This window comes from Microtus ochrogaster, chromosome 6 (assembly GCF_000317375.1).
Source record: "Microtus ochrogaster isolate Prairie Vole_2 chromosome 6, MicOch1.0, whole genome shotgun sequence".
In the NCBI taxonomy this organism is placed as follows: Eukaryota; Metazoa; Chordata; class Mammalia; order Rodentia; family Cricetidae; genus Microtus; species Microtus ochrogaster.
Window position 1 is genome coordinate 85,458,810 of NC_022013.1, and position 22,243 is coordinate 85,481,052.

General features: G+C 45.0%; 1 protein-coding gene across 1 annotated transcript in view; it reads left to right on the forward strand.

Moving 5' to 3' along the window:
- The window catches only part of Smyd3 (SET and MYND domain containing 3), a 567,552-nt gene that overhangs the window by 421,458 nt on the left and 123,851 nt on the right, over positions 1 to 22,243 (forward strand). Inside the window, exons 6-7 of the mRNA XM_005348982.2 lie at positions 15,001 to 15,068; positions 18,196 to 18,298. Coding sequence (XP_005349039.1) covers positions 15,001 to 15,068; positions 18,196 to 18,298 — 171 coding nt within the window. The remainder of the gene's footprint in view (positions 1 to 15,000; positions 15,069 to 18,195; positions 18,299 to 22,243) is intronic.

Sequence of the window (22,243 nt, forward strand, 5' to 3'; positions counted from 1 at the left end):
GAGGTCATCTGGGAAGTGGAGGCTCATCATTTTAGGGAGAGCTTTGACAGTTTTCTGCAGCAGTGCAGACCTCTGCTGTATTTGCCTTCTGCTTAGATAAAAGCCCCATAAAATCTGCTTAGTGCATACTGGCGCCAGTGTTCCATTTGCTCAGAACGCGAGCAATGCTGGGAACAGGGGATATGCCTTTCACTGGTCATTAGCAGGAGATTTGGGTAGCCTCCATCATGAGCCCCTCAAGTTAGTTCGATGAGAACAGTGGTGATAACGGGAGCTGTCAGTCATGGCTCTCAGCGTTTGCTCATTGGCAGGCTCTGACAGGCAGCCTTTCCGTTTACTCCGGTTAAGATGACAGTGAGCTGCACGCTCATCTGGCAGCAGTGTCCATCATGGTATTTATTATATAGTTTCCTGTGCTTCTCCATCTTTTCTCTCTGTAGGACGGATGTGCATTGACAGGGGTTTTCTTGGCTTATGGTCTTCATAATGTTTCTGCTTTCCACTCATGTGCTCCCTTGATCCTCTTTCCATGCCCATTCTGCTTTCATTCTTTGCTCATGTCCCTAGTGGTCATCACATTTCCCGTTTTAAGACTTGCCTTTTGTTGTATTTTCCTTCAGATGGCTTTCCAGTGATACCCCCATTCTGTGAAAATTAATGTTACACAAATGTGATTTTTTTTTACTTATTTCTATTTTGTTTTTGGTGAACCAACGTTTCTTTTCCTATCATCTAAAGATGCTGGCACCTTTTCTCAGAAGCAGTATTGATTCTCATTTGGACCTTTGCGCCCCTCGTTGCCTTTGACGTCAAAGTTAGAAGCCTCGGATCTGTAAATTGGCGTCTGTTTGCTATAATTACTAGCCCTAATTATTCTGTGAGTATGCTCTGTTTTGGCTAGATGTGGGAGCAAAATTAGGAGAGGGCACGAGGAAAATAAAGCTGGAGGGAAAGAGAGGATCCTTCACAATGTTCCGGTTAAAAATAACTAAGTGAATTTAGCTCCAGACAAGGGAAACTTAGCTCTTTTCTCCGTGACACTGAACAGTCGCTGGCTGGTTTATGTAGGACGCTCAGACTTCTCAGTGGAGGCGACAGGGAGAGTAATTAAATAGGAGAGAACAAAGGGAAAGGGAGGAGCTGGAATAGCCAGGCCACAGGCAGCACATCCTGGCTTAGTGGCTGGGAATTGTAAATACTTGTAAGGTAATTTTAAAATGCCTACGTTAGGGGAAAGTGAGCATTGACTGGATAATCCACTCAGGGTTTTGTACAACCAACAATGTAGCAGCAGGCCCCTGGCCACCACTGGGTGGATGATGTTTTAATTACCCCAAGATCACTAGAACATAGTAGATACAATGTGACTCTATTTACTACAGTGTGCCTCTATTTCTGTAAAGTTTTGCATAAGTACCTTTTATCGTTGTTGCTCTTTTGAAAGGCTAGGGCCTCACACATGCTAGGCAAGGGGGTGGGCAGGAGGGAGGGCGATGAGCACCATCCAGGTTACAGTAAATGTTGTGATATGTCCTTCTTCAGTTCTCTTGTATGACCCTAATGGGCAGCACTATCTGTAACAAATAGCCACCTAATTCCAGAAAGTTCTTTACCTAGTGCTTCCATTTGTCAGGCTAATGATGAACGAGTGTGAACTCCATCCTCAGCGTCTCTGCCCACTCTCCCCTCTAGAATGCCTTCACTTGATTATCTGGAGAAAGCTGTGTAATGGGCAGGAAAGCAATGCGAACTTGAGTTTCCAAATAACTCGATTAAATTTAGTTCCAAGGGACGTGGGCACCACTTACCTCAATATGGAAGGAGGATGCTGGGAGCTCACATTTATTAAGTTACCCCAGAGTGCAGCCGCATTTGGCAAGTCCCACAGGCTTGGCACAAGCCCTGTAACTTGATACCAGGGACTCTTGAGTGGCTTATGTTAGTCTGTTCCATGACTACTGACCAGGCACTAGTTTTTGGTTTATTTTATTTTATTTTTTTAAAAAGGCCCCCCAAACACAAGACCCTGTCCAGAGAGAGGACCAGACTGCAAACCTTTTAATGGGTGAGATTCCAGGAGACAGAGAGATGGTTAGAAACCCAACCTCAAGCGGCTGTAGTGACAGACATGCCTGTGTAGATTTCAGCTTGTTCTCTCCCAGAAGCCTCAGGGTCTCTATAGCAATACTGTGTTTCAGTAACACAAGCTTTGGGGCATTGGGATCTGTTTTCCAACTGGTGGCCTGATGGAGTTCTGTTGTTAATGATCTTTCGTAGCGTAGGACACCTTCCTAGCTAATTGATGGACTATGTACGAGTTGCTGCCGATTACTGTGCTTCCTGTGTGTCAGGACTCGTTCCAAGGCCTCCTTTTTTCTTCTCAATTCATCCTCACAACACCTCTGGTTTGTAGCTCTCTGCTTCACTCTGGCTGGCCTTTTATTTCCTGGCCTTTCCTGTTCAGAATGAATCGGCCAGTGGTGTATAATGCAGGCACGTGAGTAGTTTAGCCCACTTCTCCCCACATAAAAAGCCGTGTCCCCCCATGATTTTAAATGTGATACGGCAGAAGGCATTAGTGGAGCAAGGGAAAGCCGTAGGGGTTGTCGGAGGGGAGCTGGGAGAAGGGTGGGCAGAGAGGGGGGTGGGCTGGGAGGAAGGGTCTTTTTTTTCTGTCTCTGTCTCTGATGGATCTATGTGTGAATGGCCACAGACACAGAGACACTCACAAATCAAAGTGCCAGGCTTCATTTTCTCCTTCTTCCTTTATCCGCTTGTTCTTTTTGCAGCTGATTAATCTTCCCTGCCCTCTCCAGGGGAGAATATCCTTCTCTTTGTGGCACTAATTTAGGGATGGTGGCCACTCAGGCTGCAAGAGAGTGGAGCGTTCAAAAGCTGCCCATTTCACCCCATGCCTCCCAGCTGGCACTCCTAATCCCCAGCAGTCCTGCATGTGGGCAATCAGAGCGAGTGGAGACCGCATACCTCCCAGGGTCACTGGAGAGCAGTGGACTCTTGTGTCTCTAAATTGATGTGACAGATTAGAATGTCATCCTCATTACTGCCATTTGTATTATGACAGAGTCGCTCACAAAAGAAATATGGCCGATAGTAGGAGACTCATCTTTGGCCAAGGAAGGCTAAAATTTGTCAAAATTGGAGAGACATGCAACATGTTTTTCAATCTTTCTGTGCCTACTTAGAGAATGAAATAAAGCAAAATGGTGTAAGCGGTCATTTTCTCTCCTTCCTAGTGCCTGTTTCTGCTCTGGGCACATCAGAGCCCTTTCATAACCGAATAAGCAGGTCTCCGTTGCAGATGGTCCCAGGCCCCAGACCTTACCTTGCCCGGTCCTCTCCCTAGGAGCTCTGCAGATATTTCTTAACTGGTGCGTGGCTGCACATGAGCAGCACCGTAGGAAAGTTTTGATGTCCTCGCCTTCTGTTTGTGGAGATCCTGGGTGGCACCTCCTTGTGATCGGGAGAAATCTGAAGTGACATGTGTCACAGTGTTAGTAACAGAGAAATGGCAGGTCTTCCTCTCTTGAACAGCGTGGCTCAGTTTTAAGGGACCCTTATGCTCCAGGGAACAATGGGTCAATGGCATGGATTTCAGGTTAGCAAGTCACAGAGGAACACACTGAGGACCAGTAGGTACCTGATGTCCCCAAGGCTGTCCCTGCTCTCCTCTTCAGATCACTGTTTCCTGTGCTCAGCCCGCTCTGGTAAAAACAGGATGACCATACTATCCCTTGCCACTTCCAGTGACATGGGGACAGGACACAGTGTTGAGACTTAATGTGTCTTTTTTAGCCAAGGGGAAGTATGGTTCGTCTGACCTACCTGCTGGGGCAGAACCTTGTGTCCCTGTTCCTTCTATTTTTTTATTGTCATTTCTGGTGTTTCCCGATGTCATGACCTTGAAGATTGGAAAGTCAAAGTTGTCTGTCTGGGTATTGAGTTTATGGCGGTACTCATTACACCCTATGAGGATTAAGGGGTCTCCATTGTGCTTACGACGACTCTAGCTTCTGGGCCTCTCCCTATGTCTCTTCTCTAGTAAGCTTTCTCTCACCTGCCCCAATCACTCCAGTGACCTGGAGCTAGTCTGCTGGGTACAAGAGCAGTTGGCGTGGGTATATTTTCTTATACCTTTGGGCAGCTCAGAATCTTGCCTTTGTAGGTTGCTGATCAAGTGTTTGTTATTGTAGGAAGAAAGAGAGGATGAGATAAAATGGAGGAAGGAGGGGGCAGTATGAACTTGTTTGTTGCCTGAGGCTTGAACCCAGGGACTTGTGCATTCTAAGCAAGTGCTCTGCCAATTGAGTGACACCACAATTCTTTTCTGTTATTTTTAATTTTTATCCAGGGTCTTGCTAATCACCAAGATGGGCCTCAGACTTTTTTTGTAGCCTAAACTGCCTTCACAATCACTAGCCTCCTGTTTCAGCCCCCCACACTTAGCAATCTGTGTGAAGCTCTTGGAGACAACAGTCATTGAGATTAAATGTGTGCAGCATGCATTCACTCACAGAGAATTTTTTGAGCTCCCTGTGTAGGGCGTCAAATGCTGGGGTAGATGTGTGATCAAGTGTTGTGCTTCCTACGCCAAGAGACTGCCCCCTTCCACTGGGCAGAGCTGAGGCCCTCTCCCAGGAAGGGACTTGGTCAGCACCCAAAAGGTCAGTGGTAGTTCAGGGATGAAGAAGGGAGAGGGCTGATTATTTAAAAGAACCTTCCCGCTCTGCGGGGACCGGAAGACATGAAGAGTGTAGAAAATCCAGGGACAGCTTCAGGAAGCAGTCTGCTTAAGCAGAGACTGGAAGGATGGGTGGGGACCACTTGCATCCCCAGCAGCCATGGCCTGGTGTGTTGTCTTCCAGTGGCCCCCTGGGTTTGTATGCCTTTTAAATCCTTGCTTTGGCAGTTCTTTCTCACTCTCCCTGGCCAAAAGTGTTGACCTTCTGTGAGCACGGCCTGGCAGGAGAAGGGAAGGACAGCTATAAGCAACTTCTAGAGGAAGAGGTGTGGAGGGGGAGAGGACACCGCTGTGATTTGTCTTTCTCTTATTTTCTTCTGAAAATAATGGGATGTACTTTGAGAGACCTCAAGGTCAGCTGGCCTCGTTTCTTGCAGTCTCTGCACCTCACAGTTGAGAGACCCTCTGTGGCCTTTTCTCACTGGCTCTTGCAAATGCAGTATTAGGGTAGCGTCCAGCATAGAAGGGCTGACTCACTGAGGTGTCTGTCATTTGCCACCTATGGTAGTTGAATGTAATTGGCCCCCATAAGCTCATAGACAGTGGCACTATTTAGGAGGTATGGCTTTGTTGGAGTGGGTATGGCCTTGTGGGAGGAAGTGTGTCATCGTGGAGGTGGGCCTTTGAGATCTCATATATGTTCAAGCCACGCCCAGTACAGACTACTTCCTGTTGCCTGCAGGATCAAGGTGTAGCTCCTTCTCCGTTCTTCGCTCCTTCTCCAGCACCATGTCTGCCTGCATGCCACCATGTCCCGCCCTAATGATAATGGACTAAACCTCTGAAACTGTAAACCAGCCCCAATTAAATGTTTTCCTTTATAAGAGTTGCTGTGGTCATGGTGTCTCTTCACAGCAATAGAAACCCTAACTAAGACATTGCCACACCATGAGACATTCTTGAATACAAATTCACAGAACTCTTTCCTGCAGGAGCACACTTGGACCGGAGTCAGGCCCACCTCGTGCGCTGTGATATGAACTGTATGTTTCTGGGTGTCACAACCCAATGTGACAGACCTGACCAGTATGAGAAACCCTTGCTGTCATAAATTCTCTGGGGAGTTTGCACCTTCCTGCCGGCATTCTGACAGTGACCTCAGCACGCACCAGGATTTAGCCTGCGTTTGGGGAATTGCATTAATCGGCTAGTTAGCGTTCAGTCTTAACTTTCTCACGGAACATTTTTTCTGTAGCTTTCTCCATTAGCTTGATGGAAAAACACAGATGGTTTGAGCCACACTCTGCTATATTCAATCCAGCCTAATTCGGCTGATATAAACCACCCAGCACACAGTACATGTCATCTAGTAACTCAAAACTAGAACTGAGACAGATTACAGTGAAAAACACAGGCCCTGCCTGGGGTGGATGTCCATGCTTGTTATATGAAAAGAAAATATGAAAATAGAATTTCAAGGAAAGGAACTTTTTTAAAAAAATATTGAAGCTAAACAAAGGAATTTTTAAGTAGGTTTTAGGGGTGGAAGTTGAGTTTATTGTGATTGGCTTTGGGATAGGGATGCGTCTCAATGAAACTTGTAACACAGGCTCCACAGCAGAGCTACAGAAGCCCGTGACAATGTCTTGTAATAAGTTATTTAAGAGTATAATAGCAGCTGTGAGCCTGGGGGTGTGGAAGGGAGATTACATGATGGAAATGGCATCGCAGAGCTACTGGCTTTTACACGTTTGATGGACATCTCTAGCAAGTGCTTTCCCATCAGCTGGCTTTAATGAGGTGAGATGCTGGGTAATAGCATCCAAGAAAGAATCATGCAGGGGCTCGAGGGTCTCGCTCCTGTTTTGCCTTCTTTCATCAAAGATGGGCGTTTGATGTGGTGAGGAATGCCCTTCGGAAATGAGAGTGTGGCCAGCTCTCACAAAGCCAGTGTGGCGTCCAAAGAGCCTTCATGTGCTTATACTCGACACTGTGGCCTTGGAGGGACGGAAAGTTCAAAGCCGTAGTGTGGCTGCTGCCTCCTCATTCAGGACGTTGGCTTTGATGTTGATTTTCGCCTTCGCCAAGCCTTGTTGCCTCTGCCCCCTTCATGCATTGTATGCTCAGCTCTAGTCAGACCTTGAAGTGTGGCAGACATGTTGCAGTTGGCCAGTCAGCAGAGTATACCTGCCCAACTTTATTGCTATGTGGATGAGATAACGAAATCATCTTAAGATTATTTTATTTTATACTCTACTTGGCTTGCATTATAAAGGTAATCTCGAAGATATTTCATAAAAATTCATAACATATAAGAATGTTCTATTTGATAAGTGATACACGAATAGTTTGAACTGCTTTAAATTAATTTTATGTTAAAAAAAATCCCACATGACTAACATAGATTTTTGTTGCATTAGGTCTTAGGTAGCATCTTGCACTCAGGAATTTGATGTTCAACACTCTTACAATTTTTTTCCCCTAAGAATAGGGCATGGAGTAGATACCTATAACCCCACAACTAAGGGGGCTGAGGCAGGAGAATCACAAGTTTGAGGCCAGCCTGGGCTATATATTGAGAACTTGACTTAAAAAAATAAAAGAAAAAGGAAGCCAGCAAGGTTATATTTTGTGAATTTCATGTTCCTTTTATAAATCATGAGGTAATAGAGAGGTTTAATGGCTAAACCATTAAACCTTGAACACTCTATATGCTTTGATATCTTCTTTCCATTGGTTAACAGTAAAATTATGTGTGCCAGTGATATAACTCAGTGGTTAAAGGTGATTGCAGCCAAACATGGCCACCTAAGTTCGATCCCTGTGACCCACATGGTGGAAGGAGAGAACCAACTCCTAACAACAGACACAGTGTACCGTGGAACACTTGTATATACATACATATGAGTATACATACAATATATATATGCATGTGTGTGTATATGTATATTTATGTCCTTTAAAATAGAACTAGTGTTCTCTTTCTCACATGTTTAATGCCTTCAGATCCTGTGGAAGAATTTCAACCAGATTAAGGATGTCATTAAAAAAAAAAACCTTGAGCTGGGCGGTGGTGGCACATGCCTTTAATCCCAGCACTCGGGAGGCAGAGGCAGGCGGATCTCTGGGAGTTCGAGGCCAGCCTGGTCTATAAGAGCTAGTTCCGGGGCAGGCACCAAAGCTACAGAGAAACACAGTCTCGGAAAAACAAACAAACAAACAAACAAACAAAAAACCCCAAACAAACAAAAAAAAAACCCTTGAGACAAATTTATACAATTGTCATTTTTCACGTCATCTGACTCCCAGCATCCTTGATTTCTGTGTTGAAACCGTTAAATGTTTAATTGCCAAGTAATAATTGCATGTGTTTATGGAGTACAATGTGATTCTTTTTGATACAAATACTCATTGTAGAATGATTAAATAATGCTAATTAGATGTTCCCACTGACGCTCCATGGACACTGTCCTGTACCTTTCCAGTGGAGGGGCAATGGCTGTTTCAGTTAGTACTTTTACAGCATCGGTATTGGGAAGGTTGCTGTAAATATCCTTCTCATGAAAATATTCTAGAAACAGGTTAACCTTGGGTTTTGTGAGCCCTCATTTAAGAGACGTTGCCCAGCCTGGTCTACAGAGCTAGTTCCAGGACAGCCAAGGCTGTTATGCAGAGAAACCCTGTCTTGAAAAACCAAAAACAAGAAAAAAAGAAATGTTGCCTATTCTCCCTGTAGCAGACCTTTCCAGACACCCCAGGTAAACACCATTGCCATTCCCATTGGAGACTGGAACCCTAGGGGCTAACAGAAGATGATTTCCTAAAGGCCTGATCTGTATTTAATAAAATCTCTCTCTCTCTCTCTCTCTCTCTCTCTCTCTCTCTCTCTCTCACACACACACACACACACAGCTGAGAGAGAAAACTGTGCCCCAACTAACATACTCACTGTGCTTTCAACGTTAGAGAAACACTAGTTATAGAAGTGGGGGGGCAGGATGGTTATTTTGAATAAAAACTTCTGTGTTTTGCTTTTATAATCTGCCAGTTCTTCCTAGCTGCTTTTTTCCACTTCGAAACCTTAATAAAATTAACTGTGGTAAGCTCTCTTGAAAGCTCACCTTTGGTGCCGATCACTAGCAGTCCTGTGAGCCAGCCCACTACTCAGCCTTAAATGGAGATACTCGAAAGCAGTGTAGATCGTCTTTGAGGAGCCACTCTGTGTTGACGTTGAGAAACTGGGTTTCCGCCTATTAAGTGCTTTAAATTCCATTATGTTCTTTGAATAGTGGAACTGTTGCTGTTTGAAGTAGGCTGTGTAGCCCTTAGCAATTAGGGGATGTGTGCAGGGAAGTGACCTGTCCTTGGTCCAGTGCAGAATTGCTCTGCTCCAGCCAACTGGACACTGTCTTACATATATGCTCAGCTTCGCTGTTCCAAGGGATGGCACAGCGATGACTCTGCCTCCCATCACAAATGCCACATGCCACTTACTGTCACAGTAGAAAACATCTAAGTTCTAAAAATGTGAGGACTGATGTGGAATTTGAACACCAAATATCTAAAATAAGTAAATGCCTCTGTTATCCAGGTCGTGTTCTGGCGGTTGATGTCTGTGTCTAACCTACGGGAAATGTTCCACCTCAAAACATGAACGTGAGGTTATAAACCTAGAACTCACACCAGATGACACAAAAACTTAGTTTTAGTATATTTCCAAATTTAACCTTGATGGTTTTTTATAAAATATTGGGTTTTTTTTAAATAAAATATAGTTCAGTGATCAACTTATGCCTACTTACTGGATTTTTGGCATCTAACAAAGGATGCCATGATACAGACTTTTGCTTATTTTAAAGGAAAAATATAAAATTCAAGCATAACTTCATATTCAATAATAATAAAATATATTGTCTAGCTTCATACCATAGAAAATATTTTTCAAGCAACGCCCACACTTTGCTTTTAAAAGGAACTTTCTAGCTCAGTGTCCTTTGTTTTCATTGAAACAATCCTATTGATACGCATTTCTAAATGTGCCTCTTGCCTGAAATAGTCATTCATTAATATTTTACCATGTAAAATTTTTAAAGGAAACTGTTTATGCATAGCTAATGCTTTTAAAATGTGTAAAATTTATTCTTGGACATGATTTTCATTCTCCCATTCCTTAAGAAAGAGCAGTTACTTTCCGTTTATGGACTGAGCAAACGTGGGCATATATATTATCTGTCTGTCCATTCAACAGAAAGTAGAGCCTGAGAGCTGTATCTAGCCATGGTGCCTATTGTGATCTGTACAAAAAAAACAAAAAAACAAAAAACCTCCCGTTATGTTCTTAATCAACATGCCATTAAATTGACTCAACAGTCTGTCATCATCATCACCCTCATTATCACCATCACTTTGTGTGCTTGTGTATGATGTATGTAGGTTTGTGTTGGCCCTCATCATCATCATCATCACTTTGTGTGTGCGTGTATGATGTATGTGACATATGTGCATTCTGTGTTGCATATGTGCATTCTGTGTTGCATCTAGAGGATCAGAGGAACACCTTTGGGGGGTTGGTTCTTTCTTTCCATTCCATGTAGCTTTCAGGAATTGCTACCATGGGTTTGAGGATCAAACTCAGGTTGTCAGGCTGTAGTACAGCACTTTAACATCTGAACTGTCTCGCTGACCTATCATTTTTAATAAAAGTAGGAGTTGACAAATAAGCACATTTTTTATTTATAAAAAGACGTTTTCCCTGACCCTGGGATTGCTGAGGAGCACATCTATGAAGCAGTTCATCTGTCTAAATATGTCTAGTAGTGGCTTCTGTGTAGCAGACATGGTGCTAGGCATGAGAATAAATGAATCACTCCCCCCCCGTCCTGGTTCTACATACTACCAAGTAAATGGGTGCATGAGCTCCGTGCATTGGAAACATAGAAAAACATGACTGTGTTTCTCCAAAATGTCAGAATTTATTAGATAACAATAAATTCACAAGTCATAGCGGTATCATTGACTCAACTTGCTAAATAGTATTGCTTTCCTTGATGACCTCAATTATTAATATAAACTTTCAGGTCACACATTACACGTCACATTGTAAAAGCCTACTTAGTATCTGTGGATATCAATAACTATGTATTAGGTTATAGAATGGCGTAAGAGACCTGAAAGGGCAGAGCTGGAATCCGATAGAAGTGTAAAGTGGACTCGGTGGAGGGGAGGTAATGCCCAAAGCCCAGGTCCAGAAGAATCTGAAGATGCTGGCTGCTGGCTGGAGAGCCAAGTTGCAAGGTTAGAATTGAACTTTGGGGACCAGGTGAAAGGAAAGGCTCATCTGGGTCCAAGCAGATGGATGAGCAGTAGTCCCAGGCAGTGCACAGGTGGACAGGGGGTTGGCAGTTTGAGCAGGGCCTTGTCAGCTGTAGGAGCTAGAACTAAACCTGAAGCCCCTGGGACAGCCAGGAGTTCTCCACCTGTCCATCCCTTAAAGCATGCACTAGATAGCCAGGTAATAGACTGTTGGGGCCATCGCCATCTCAGGGCTAGGTGCCCAACTCTCTGTGTGACCCAAGAGAGGGAGTTGTACCTTTCCATGTCTGCTGCAGTCTGATAAGTTCTTGAACGTGGTTTCTGTGGTATGATTTTAATATCCCCATGTATTCCTGTACTCCCAACTCACCTCAATAAATTAATAGGGTCATACCGCTTGTACTCGTGGGAATAAATCATGGGTACGTGTCATATTTGGTGTCACTCATATGTCCACCCAGGTACATAGTCTTTCTCTATCCTCAAGATGGACTCAAAAGCTGTTTGTAAAATGGAGTCTCTCAGGGCAGGACACCATCTGAAAAACCCACTGTTTTAAGCAATCTTAGCAACTTAGGGCAGGGTACCAATGGGCAATGTAGAATAGGGTGCCAGTGGGCAATGCATGGCAGGGTACCAGTGAGCAATGGTCCAGTGTGGTAAATGCTGCTAAAGGCATGAAGAACATCACCCAAGTCCAGGGCTGAGAAAACACGTCCCTGAGAAAAACAGCAAGCTAGTATTTTGTTTTGTTTGTGACTTTCATCCTTAGAGAGTCCATCAGAGTGAAAATACTTTGGAAGAACCTTTAATTTGCTTCAAAATTCAGGAAAATTGTATTCTAATGTTAGCAAATTTTATTTGCTTGGTCTGACTTTTTGTTGGTAGATTGCTTTCCCTGCTGTTCTGAATATACTATAAGATACATTTTAAAATTTAAAATCTGTAATCACATCGCTCCAATTTAAGAATATTTAAAATTTCAAGAACTATCCCCAGAATCTTTAGCCTTGTCGGTTTATCATGCACTGTGTATATTGGCATATACAGGCAGCACACCCTTGCCGCTTAATACAAAGCAGATGCCTAGAAAGCTGCAATTTAACCAGAATTTGTTTAAAATGTGTCTGTGCACCCATTTACTTCCTGATTTGAAGCTGTGGTTTTATCAGAATTTCAGGGGGGAGCCAGATAGCGACGCTTTGCTTAGCTTCCATCTAAGAGCCGTTAGCAGCAACGGCGCCGCGGACTGGGGACCTTTGCATGTTCTCTGTGCCTTCCTGTAAATCTGACGGAGAAGTTTGCTGTCTCAGCCCTTCCCCACAGAAACGCCAGCCGTTGGCATCCGCTTGGAGTCACGATCTATCTCAACCATACTCTGTCCCCTTTCTTTCTGATGGGTTTTCTATATTTCATTCCAAATTTATAGTTTTGCCCCTACCTGTCCCCCAGACTCCATTTGTTCATTCCTAGTCTGGGCTTCGAGGTGAACTGGGCCGTTTGAGACTCACCATAACAAAACAAAGCCTTGCCTCCCAGTTCATGCCAGACTTACTCCTTTTGTCTTCTTCCTCCTCTGAATAAACGACAGCCACGATCAACCACTCATAGGCCAAGCCCCAAGTTTGTCCCAACTCCATTCCCCATCAGCAGTGCTCCAGGGAAGCTGGTGGTCCTGTTGCCAGCTCCTCCCACTTCTGTAGCTGGTGTCCAAGCCGTTGCCTGGGTTATGGCAGGGGCCTCTGACCCATGTGCTACCCACGTGGGCTCACCTTTAAACACCTCCTTCTGTGTGTAGCTGTCAGAGCGGTCCTTTGCAGACAGAAATCAGACCCATTTACTCCTTTGCTTGGCGTCTCACCTAAAATAGAATTCCCAGCATAACTGTAGAGTCCTGTGTGGTCTAGCTACCTCTCTGATCTTAACCACTTTTGTGGGCTCCATCAGCATTCTTGCTGTGTGCGCCCAAACGCTCCCACCTCAAAGGCCCCCACACATTTTGTTTGTTTGTTTGTTTGTTTGTTTAGTGACATACACCTTTGTGTCTGGAGAATACAGACTGGAGAAAGAAAGCTACATCACTGTTAATTTAGAGAAGAAGCCCTTCCTCACTTGGACTTCATAGAATGAGCAGGGCACGCTCTAGAAATTCTGCTGTACAAATGAGGGTTCTGTCAATGCACTGTCGTTTGCCTCACGCCCCATAGCCTTGGGCTTTCTCCTCAGCTCCCTGGCCCACCGCTGTACTCAGGAGTGCGTTTTCTTTCTTCATCAACTGTCTCTGCTTTTCTTTCTATGCCTGAGTCCCTGGAGCAGCCCTGTATTTCAGAACACCAGAGCCTGGAATCGATGCCCTCTGAACTCCGATGGGCAGCTGCAACACTTTCCTCGCCAGCGAAGCCCGGGGTCATTCCCGTCATCCCTCCCACTCCCTGTTTATATGCCACCTCTTTTTCTCATGTCCCTGTCAGGAAAACACGGCTCTCACCTCACAAAGAATATGAACTAGTCTATTATGGAGTCAATTTGAGCAGCATGGCATGGAAACACAGATTTAAGTTACCCTAAATTCCGTATCTCATTGTTGAAGCCATTTCATGCAGTTTTTATTGTAACAGAACAAAGTAATAAATCGAGAAATTCTCAGAACGCATTGGTGGAAACGCTAGAGAGAAGGTTACTGCCATGGTGGGGAAATCTCGGTTCTAGGCCTCGCATGCTATCCGGTAGCATGCTTAGCCCTTTGATTGGTGGAGAATAGGGTTTTGCAAGGTTAATCCACTCTAGAGGTTTTTTTGTTTGTTTGTTTGTTTGGTTGGTTGGTTTTTCGAGACAGGGTTTCTCTGTTGTTTTGGAGCCTGTCCTGGAACTCGCTTTGTAGACCAGGCTGGTCTCGAACTCACAGAGATCCGCCTGCCTCTGCCTCCCGAGTGCTGGGATTAAAGGCGTGTGCCAGCACCGCCCGGCTCACTCTAGAGGTTTTAATCTGTTTTTCTAGTGAATTAGGTCTGACACCAAGGCAGGCCAGGGACACCTCTCCAGGAGACTAGTCGCAGCTGAAGAGGAACTGCAGCTAAACTCTGGATTTGTAGCATTCCAACTCTCCCTCCCTGGAGTTCTAGGTCGCCAGCCCTGCTGCCCTTCTGTATTTAGACTCAGCTTCTTTCCAGGAACTCTTCACGTTCATTCACTTCTCTTCCCCACAAGTGATAACTTCTTCATGTTGGGGATTTCTTCCTTTTGTGTAGAGCTTATGTTCTGTGAGAGGGGGCACCTTGGCTTTCCCCCGCTTCTCTTCCTAATGTCTGTGTGGATATCATCTCGTGCCAGGGTCCAGACTAGTGGCTCAAGCCCAATGCCCCGCACACATTTCCTTGTGGCCTCGGACACATTGCATTGCCTCCTGCACAAACAAGGTTTTCAAGTTCCCTGTATAACGTGATTGTGTTTTTCTTCCTTTCTTTTCTTATCTTCCCAAAGGGCACAGGTACACGCCACAGGCCCAGCCAGGGGCTCTGTGTGTTCAGTATGTGCTGTGGCCCCATGGAGTCAGCTTCCTGTCCTCCTTGTGGTCTGTGGGCAGCTTGGATCACAGACTCCCTCAGGGTGCTCTTCACTCTGTAGGAATAAAAACAAACAGGCTGCTGTATTCCTTAGATAAAGGGGCCTTTGGAACCGGGCAGCAGCCTGAGAAGGGGCAGTGCCACAGGAGCTAAGTTTTTCATGACTAGCTTATTTATATTTTGAATTTCGAACATTTCATGGAGTTGCAGAACGTGGGTGGGGGAGGTTAGACGGCAGTTAATAGTTTCCATGTTCCTTGAAGCTGTGTGTCTCCCCAGGGTTGGGGGGTGTGCATCTGAGAAGTTATTTTGAAGTCCATGCTTGGGGAGACCCCCCCAAGCAGTCCCCCCAAAACACAAGCCTTCGCGAGTGCCTGTGGGATTCCTCAAGTGAACGTCTAACAAGGGCCTCTCTTGTTTCCACAGGTGATCTGCAACTCGTTCACCATCTGCAATGCGGAGATGCAGGAGGTTGGCGTTGGCCTGTACCCCAGGTATGGCAGACATCCCAAACCCACTCACTCCCATCCCGCACGCCAGCCGTGTGCAGGACATTAGGAAGGCTTTTGTCGCAGCCAGCTCAACAGTCAAGCTCAAAACTCAGTGTGGCAAATCACAAGAGGCTGTAAAAGTGTTAAGTCTTATAACCCATATTTGTAGTGATATTTTGTCTGTGATCTAGCAAGTAAAGCCTGCCTGATGATCAGAGTGCAGAGCTAAGCCACTAGTTAGCCATAGAGGCCAGGCAGTGGTAGCACACACCCTTAATCCTAGCACTCAGGAGACAGAGGCAAACGGATCTCTATGAGTTTAAGGCCACGCTGGGCTGCACGATAATGTTCCAGTCTAAAAGAGAAACAGAGCCAAGCAGTGGTGACTCACACCTTTAATCTCCAATACTTGGGAGTCACATGCCTTTAATGCCAGCACCAGGGAGGTGGAGACGGGAAATGATATGGCTGGGCACAGAGAGGGATATGAGGCCGGAGGAGACACGAGCTCAGCTGCAGTCTGAGGATGCAGTCAGAGAACAGTCTGAGAACAGGATCATCCCTTTGGTCTGAGCATCCGTAGAGATAAAAGGTCTCTCTAGTGGCTGGCTGTTCTGCTTCTCTGATCTCTCAGCTTTCACCCCTAATATTTGACTCCGGGTTTTTACTAAGAACAATTAGAACTCGTGCTACACACATTATATGGTATTAAGATGGCATGGGACTAGGAGGCCAAGTTTGACTGGAGTCGCCTGCTGTAGTGTTCCTCAGCCATCGGCGTGGCTGCCTTTGACCCTGAGCTAGATGGCATGAAGCCCAGCACTAGAACTACCGTGACTTCCATCCTATCTTTTTGCTTCTAGGGCTCAAACGTAGCGTTTCTTCTAAGCACTTGTGTCTGAGACTCAGCCTCCTCTCTTACACCCTCGTGTGTCATTGGGTGCAGGTCAGCTCTATTGATAGCACGTGTATCAAAAAGCAACAGCATAGAGGACTTCAGAGCTTGGGCTCTGGGCTTGGGCCACCTGGTTCCAGTTCAGTCCCCAGTTAAATTGTGCATCCTTGGCTAAGCTGTCTCATCCTTAGGCATTGGTCCCTTCACCTGTAATTAACCCTCACAGTGTCGTGTGTAGCGGCGTAAATGAATGCAGACAGATTGTAATAATATATAAGGGGGAAATAGACTTACAGAGCCACAGGTTCCTGCAGAGAACAGGAAAGCAGAAGGGGCGGCTGGGAGCACGCCCGCAATCTTTATAAGTAAAAAATATCCTCAGGGGACCCCGCCCCCTGCTAGCAAGGTGATTGGCTGGGCCTCCCCTACATCTCCCCCTTTTGTCTAAATAAGATAGAGCCAAACCAAATACAACTATATATAATAGAAACAAATAATAAATATACTAAACGTTCTATTTCAAAGAATCTAAATAATGTAGAGAGTAACTACAATTATATAATCTTTAACTCCATCAAAGATCTGAGAAGGAAATTAATATTACTTAACAAATGAGAGATATCCAAAATGTGCAACAAATGACAGAGACAACTGACTACCTGGGCAATCACCCAAAGTCTCGTTTGCAATGTTGAGTCAACCAACTTTGGCTAAGGCCTAACATAACTGACATACCATTATTAAAGGCAAGGAATTTTTTTTAGAACTATCCTACCCTGTCTTGGCAGGATAAGACAATCCTGTTTTATCCACTTATGGATATTTTGTATCTTTGTCAGTAGTTGAGGTATGGGCTTTTCTTAACCCAAAGGCCAGTTCTGCCAAGAAGACAAGCTCCCAGTGGAGTGTTTTTGGTGCTCAACGTTCTCTTGGGAGTAGAGTGGCGTTGCCAGGAGTGATTGTGTCTCGTTGGCACAGAATTCTAGGTTAGATTAAAGGCCATTTTCTACAGTTCTTCCAAGAGGCTGAAGATCATACTATTTATACTAAATATAATCTCTATGTATCTAAAAAACCCGATTAACCTAAAAATAAATATGACAAACATATAATTCTCAATACCTAGCTAACTTGAAGACTAAGAGAATGAACTATTGTGCAATATATGAAGGCAATAATCTTCAACTGTAAACAATGTCATTGCATATCAAATGTAAACAGTGTTATTATATAAATAATATCAGAGGTAGAAATGTACATTGTAATATGGTAGATGTATCAATACAATATAGACAAAGTTATAAGCATACTCATACAAAAATAGAGGTAGGAACACTCACATTTAATATTCAATATATCAATATACAAGAAACAGTACCGATACAATTTTCTAAAAACAGTAAATCACAAATACCAATCATCCCATCAAACCAGTTAATCCCCACCCCCTTTTTTTAAATAACCCTAATTCCATAAAATATCTCCTCATCCCCTTAACCCTAAACCAACCACTAAAAGATGTCCCTCACCCTGAGGGCAGACTCTGTTGGGAGAGGGGACGTTGTCCTCTACAGTCGTTAGGGTGGCGGCTGGAGTTGGTCCCTCTGCTCCGCTACTGAGCAAGTACTTCCTACAGAGTACTCGTTTGCCCTAATTGCTGTCAGTTCAGGGTGTGAAGTCCTGGCGTTTCCCACGTGAAACCTCCAGGAAAATCGTGATGAGGCTCCTTCCCAGAATGCATCAGGACCTACTGAGAGCAGGTCCCCCCAACCCATTATTCCTCAGTGTGAGCATCTAGCAGAGGCCCTGCCCTCCCCTACCAGAGCTCAGCAGTGAGACCGCTTGTGGGTCAGTGGAACCTCGGGTGACTGTTGTGATTGCTGTTAGCTCGGAGATGATCTCTTTGCAGGCTACTTGTCAGTAGACCTTCATTCTGCTCACCTTACTGGGCTATTTCTAATGCAATCCATCTTCTCAAAGGACTAAAAAATGATTTTATTATCAAGCTTCCCTAAGTAGCCTGTGTTATGAGAAGTATCTGACTTCATATGAAGCAGGCTATGGGCAAACCTATGATCATATGAATATGAATGCTTCTGGAGCCCCATCCCCATTTCCTCTCCATCAAACCCATCTTGGACCCTCCCACCCAAAGTGTCTTTGGCTGTTGTTTCCACTTAATGTAGCTGCTTAACTGTAAGCATTGATGATCCCCCCTTTTTTTCTTTCCTTTAGTATGTCTCTGCTGAATCACAGCTGTGACCCCAACTGCTCAATTGTGTTCAATGGGCCCCATCTCTTGCTGCGTGCAGTGCGAGAAATCGAGGCTGGAGAGGAGGTAAGGAAATCCATGCCTCCCACTTCCTGTTTCCCATACTCCTCCTACCCATCCGCCTCCACTCTTCAATGCCTTTTTCAGTGTGGCACCCACCTACAACCATTTACAGCTAGCTCTTTGCTGCCCTGCCACCAAGAAGGCACTTGAAGCAGTCACAAAGCAAACTGTAGATGAATCTACGCATAGTTTTTGGTCTTGGCCCCTGGGTTTCTGCATGATAATCCTCTGACATATATTAGAGAGATTTCTTTTGTGACGGAGCCTGGGTGTTTTGTGCACATGCATGCAAACCATTAAATCTCCTCATTGGCAATGACAGTTCAGCTGCCTGTCGCATCCCAGCGAACAGCCATTCTTCCATGGCTAGAGAGGCAACCCAGCTTGTCAGTAGCATCCCCAGGGCTTGCCCCCAAAGCCTCTAAGCACATTTTGAAGGTATTTTAAATTCTGTATAAAGAAAGTAGACATGGTTTACTCTTTCAGACCTTTGCCATTGGGCTTCTGTAAGCCCCTCAGCATTTCTGGGTGATGGTTTCAGCAAAGGTACAGGGTCAAACAGGACTTGCCAGTGTCATTTGCGTAGATGGTCAAGCCAGCTTCTTAGATGAGGGACATTGCAAAAGCCGGAGTTCCCCCAGGCGACTACAGATAGGCTGCAGGACCACACAGTCTGTCGAGTTCTTGCAGCTGCTACCCATGCTGAGCTCTGGTTGTAGTCATGTTTTCCAGAACTCCATTTCCTCCTGCCTTGCAATTTGCTAAAGTGGATATTTACTGCAAGGAATGGCGGGCCGTAAGCTTTTACGGCATTCTCGCAGCACTCCCCCAAATAAAGCCCTAACTCAGAGCTACCATATTTTATAGAGACAGGGATTCCTTCCAAACTTATCTGCAGCCAAGGACGCTGCCTCTTACACAGCCCCTTTAGCTGAGTCTCCAGCCTTTAGGACTAGTGTGGACTAGCTATGCTTTGAGGAATTTAGATCTGTTTCTCTGGGGTCATGTGACTTCAAGGCAGGGTAGACAGGGAACCTCTTCTATCTATGTTCAGTACTGTTAGGGTACTTGTCATTTTTGCACTGCTGTGGCTTGACATAAGTTAGAAAGAGGAATGGTCTATTTAATCGCATATTTTGGAGGGTTCAGTCCGTGATCAGTTGGCCCCGTGTTTCTGGACTGTAGCGAAACAGTCCCCTGTGGCCGCAGGAACATGTAATGGAGGCTGTTCATCTCTTGACCATGAAGAGGAGTGAGATAGTTCACATTATAGTAGACAGAGTGGAGCTCCATCCGGGGACCAGAGTCCTGTGGTTCCCGGTGACCCACATCCTCAACCAGGCCCCACCCCCCTCAGATTTCTAAGATTCTATTTAAGTTTTCAATACATCGATTGATTACACGTGTTTGGGTCAGCGCTCTCCCAGTCTACCTGTCACTGGAAACTCCCTCATTGATAGGTAACAGAGGTGTGCATTCATAATTTTCTAGTCATATCTTAATGCAGTCGAGTTGACAATTAAAGTGAATCATTGTAAGTCATTTAAAGGCAGAAGTGGCTGTTGATGGTAACAATGTTTTAACCAAAATAGTGTTAGGGTATCACTCAGTGGTAGAGCACCTAGCATGTACAGTGTCCCAGGTTCAATTCCCAGCACTGGAAGATGCTAGAACCTAGAAAAGCTATGAGATGGGGTTGGGGCTTTCTAAGCTTGGCTACCATTTTTTCTCCTTGGTTAGTTTTTAGGTAATTAACAAAAAAAAGTAAACCCGTGTTTTTTGTGTTTGTTTCACTTTTTCATGTCCTCTGTCTCTGGAATGACAAGAAAGTGCTTCTTCTTGTCCAGTAGAAATGGTCCAGCTCGGTGCTGGGCACTGAAGACCAAAGAGCCTCCCTCTGGGATGCTTATCAAGGACTCTTCTCAACTCTAAGAGTGTCTTCTGAGGCTCCTGTTGCATCTTCTTGTCTGTGCTCGCATTGTGCACCTGTTGGTGAATGGTGTTTCCCGTGCATGGCTGTCCTTCTGTCTGGCACCATTTCTAGTCGTTTCTGTATCCTGTGCCCTTCAAGGCCCTTCCAGACCCCCTCTCATCATTGGAGCTTTTCTGATTTCCCAGGTTGAGGGGAGGACCTTCACTCTGAACTCACCCTCTTAGTGGTTACTAATATGCATTTGGTACTTATCCTGGCTCCGGTGACTTCCTATGCCACTGTGATTTCACAGGGGCAGCAATTGAGTTGAGTCCCACCTCTTCCCCATCTCCCAGTGCTAGCTTCACACCTGGGAAGTATCTGGCACTCTTGAATTGATTCTATTGGTTGTGTTGACTGAGATCAGCAGCATTTCTCTCCAGGGCATTGCGTGGACTAGCTCATCCATAGGATTGCGGACCATCAAGATGAGAGTCTCTAGGCCCCACCCACTTAATGCTGTGTGGCTATGACCAAGCAAAATTCATCCTGAACCTTTAACACTGACCCCATGGACCAGAGGCATGCAGGGGTGGCTGGTACAGGACACATTTGGAGGCCGTGGCTAAGAGGGCTAATTCCTGCTTATCCTTAGATGTGAGCTTTAGTTAAGCTGATGACGAGTAAATTTAAAGTTTGGTGAGTCTGTGGCATCAAGTTTGCATTTCGGCTGTGTTGCTCAGTAGGCTCCTCGGTTTTGATGCGGGCCAGGTGGTCTGTGAGGATCAGAATGTAAGTCCAAGGAGGAGAGACTAGAAAGTGCCTGAAACAGAAGATTCTTATTTTTTTTGGGGGGGGGGGACTGAAGAATTCATTGTAACCAGGAATGGAGAATATATAGGGACTGGACAAGTGTCTGAGGCTTTTTTACAGAATGCTATTCACCTGAGGATTTCCCAACAGTGCCGGCTGTGTGGCAGAGGGCAAGGCAGTGGGCACCCTTGACATCTAGGAGGAGGCATGGCAAGACTTTGTGTGGAGACAGGAGTGAAAGGGTGAGGGTCAAGCTATCCCTCAAGCAAGAGCTGACAGTGACCGTCTGAACTCAGGAGGAGACCGGGTGGTGGCTCAGAACAGAGGAGGTGAAGAATATTTCATTTAGAATCCAAAATTAGCAGAATCATTAATTAACAGATTAATTAAGATTTAATTGATTTAAAATGAATAGAATTTATATGACAAAGCGAAGGGACAGAGGACATTGAGGTTTGACTTTAAAAAGAAGCGAATTTTTTGTCCTTTTGTTTTTCAGTGTAGAGCTAGTAATGGAGAACTATGTAACTGTGACAATGTGTTGCAAAAATGAAGACAAGATTTGGTTTTACTCCACACTCTGCTGTTGATGGGAAAGAAGGTTTCAGTGAAAGAGGTTTTCTCTGCCTTGTGATTTGAACAGAGGCACCATAATCAAGCTCCAGAAACCCCTGTAATATTACTCCAAAGCTAGAAATGATTTATGCGTTTTTCATAAGAGTTACACTTAAATGGCAGAGCAATGGTCAGAGCATTAATATTTTAATGCGATTTTGTTCTGTGCCATTAAAGCATCAGTTGATCAATGGCCAAGTTTTGTATGTATGTGCCCACTAAATGAGCCCTACATGTAGTGAGCAATGACTCCATTTAAACTTGCAAATCTATGAGCCCTTAATAAAGGTTTTTATCTTTGGCTGATAAAATGATTGAGTTGCTACTTCAATCTGGCTGTGTGCTTCTGGAATGTTTTAGCCACTGAGCAGCCCCTCGGCTTTGGTCCACAGCGGTTTGCAAACTCCAGAGGCATAGAAGAGCCACAAAGGGCAAAATGAGTTCCCGTCTGTGAGGGAGGGGGCATTTTTGAGCCAATCATGAAGGACGAGGGTAAGGAAAAGGCACTGAAGTAGGCAGTAGGGAACGGAATCCCAGTGATGTCATACATTTCAGAGACAGAGCAATATAGTCAAGACAGGCAGACTGAGCCGGGCGATGGTGGCACA